The sequence below is a fragment of the Perkinsus marinus genome (assembly GCF_000006405.1).
Source record: "Perkinsus marinus ATCC 50983 genomic scaffold scf_1104296964968, whole genome shotgun sequence".
In the NCBI taxonomy this organism is placed as follows: Eukaryota; Perkinsozoa; order Perkinsida; family Perkinsidae; genus Perkinsus; species Perkinsus marinus.
Genome location: NW_003204482.1, coordinates 1 through 1,680, shown reverse-complemented (window position 1 = coordinate 1,680; position 1,680 = coordinate 1). Strand labels below are relative to the sequence as shown.

Sequence of the window (1,680 nt, the reverse complement as noted above, 5' to 3'; positions counted from 1 at the left end):
GGCGTTATGCTTGAATTGCCCTCGTATTTGTTTATCTTTGTCTTTAGGTCCTTTTCTTTTGTTTAAAATTAGGATGAACCGTTGTTGATGTCGACGTTTTCAACTGCTCCAGATCTGTCTGGGACCATAGTTGAGACATTAGCTCAACCACTTTTCTCGGTTAACTCTTTGAGAACGTTGAAGGCAGCGGTTGATGATGCCGAGTTGTTGGGAGAAATGGTAGTTGCTTGTGCTGTCGCTATGGGTGCTCTATTGGATAATGATGCCGAACAGCCTCAGGCTGATATTATCGCTGTGAGACTGAGAAGAGCAAGACTCAGAGCTGCGTTGATTGCCGCTGCTTCTCAAAAAGAGGATGTGGTAAAGGCGAAGTTCTCTGTGGATGCGATACTCGTGTCAGCTGCACAGTTATTTGGTTGTTTACCCAATAATGAACTGGTTCCTCTTCCGCATGTTGCGGAGGTCTTGTCTCCAGATAGATATTTATTTATTGAATTTAAGACTTATCCTGAGATCACCGCGGCGGTCAGCAAGTCTGTTATACAGTTTACTCTAGATGGTCAAGCTGTGGAGACTGCGAAACTCCCCACGGGGAAACCTCCTAATACCTTTGAGCAATGGCTTCCATTGATCATCAATGATTGATGTTGCGGTGGGTCTTCACTATATATGTTCTTGAGGGTAAGGGTGACTTGATACATGTCTGTGAGTAATACTCAATGAGTATGCTGCGAGAGTTGCTTCGATATCAAATAAACACGGTTTTGGTAAAGCACAGTTGTTTGATCGACGTTATCGTCAGCGAATGATGTTATGCATGAGACTGTTGCAATCTCCCCTGTTCATGATGAGGTCAAGATGGAAGATCATCAGGCATTCTCTATCTTTCTGGCTAAGAATCTAGAGCCTGAGCGTCTTGCAGAGGTGTGTTCGGATGCTTCCCCGATGTTGGGGAAACCGAATGCACCTGGGGCGAGAAATATGTCAAAAGTGGTGTGGGAAGGCACATGCAGGTTTACCAAAGAAGACTGCCCATATAAAGATTGCAAGTTTGCTGAGCAGTCACCGCCTACTACTCAGCGAAGGGATGCTAATATGGATAAAAGAGCTATTAACAATCAGGGGAGGTCCCGAGAGATAATATGGCAACTAAACTAGCCGGTTGTGAGGTATGCCCGATACTTAATAGTATTAAGTTAATACGGGTATCTTGTGTGAGGTTGGAGGTTTGTTTCTGTGAGTGTTCTTTTAACTAGGATATGATCCGCTGTTAGTAGTTGATACTCGGTGTGTGTCGAATGGGAAACGGATTTCCCGTCATCAACAGAATATAATTTGAAAGTAGTTTGTTGCGTTTGTTCGTTGTGTTGAATAAGTGTTGAAATATTTGCATCAAAGTAGATGTTCTCCAAGTCTGCTGAGTGGGCTTCTCATCAAGCTAGGGCGGAAACGGAAGAGGGGAGAAAGAATCTCCTTGATTTCCTAGAGCTTTATATATCAGCAGAAACAAAAAAAAGGTTATGAATGTGCGTATAAATAATATAAATCCATGGGAATGGAATTCCCATTGCCTGGTTTGAAGTTACGTTTGTGGGGGTTTAGTGGAATCAATAAATTTGCAGTACACAACAATATCGAAATACACATCGGGATTGAAGACACTCAACGAATTACATGGTT

The 1,680-nt window shown here is 42.8% G+C and overlaps 1 protein-coding gene across 1 annotated transcript; it reads left to right on the top strand.

Annotated features, from left to right (window-relative positions):
- Nucleotides 1-240: 240 nt before the first annotated feature.
- On the top strand, nucleotides 241-645 carry Pmar_PMAR004594 (hypothetical protein; the record flags this gene model as incomplete). Its single annotated transcript, XM_002769756.1, has 1 exon — nucleotides 241-645. One exon carries the CDS (start codon nucleotides 241-243, stop codon nucleotides 643-645), a length of 405 nt encoding a protein of 134 aa, XP_002769802.1.
- Between the last annotated feature and the right edge of the window lie 1,035 nt (nucleotides 646-1,680).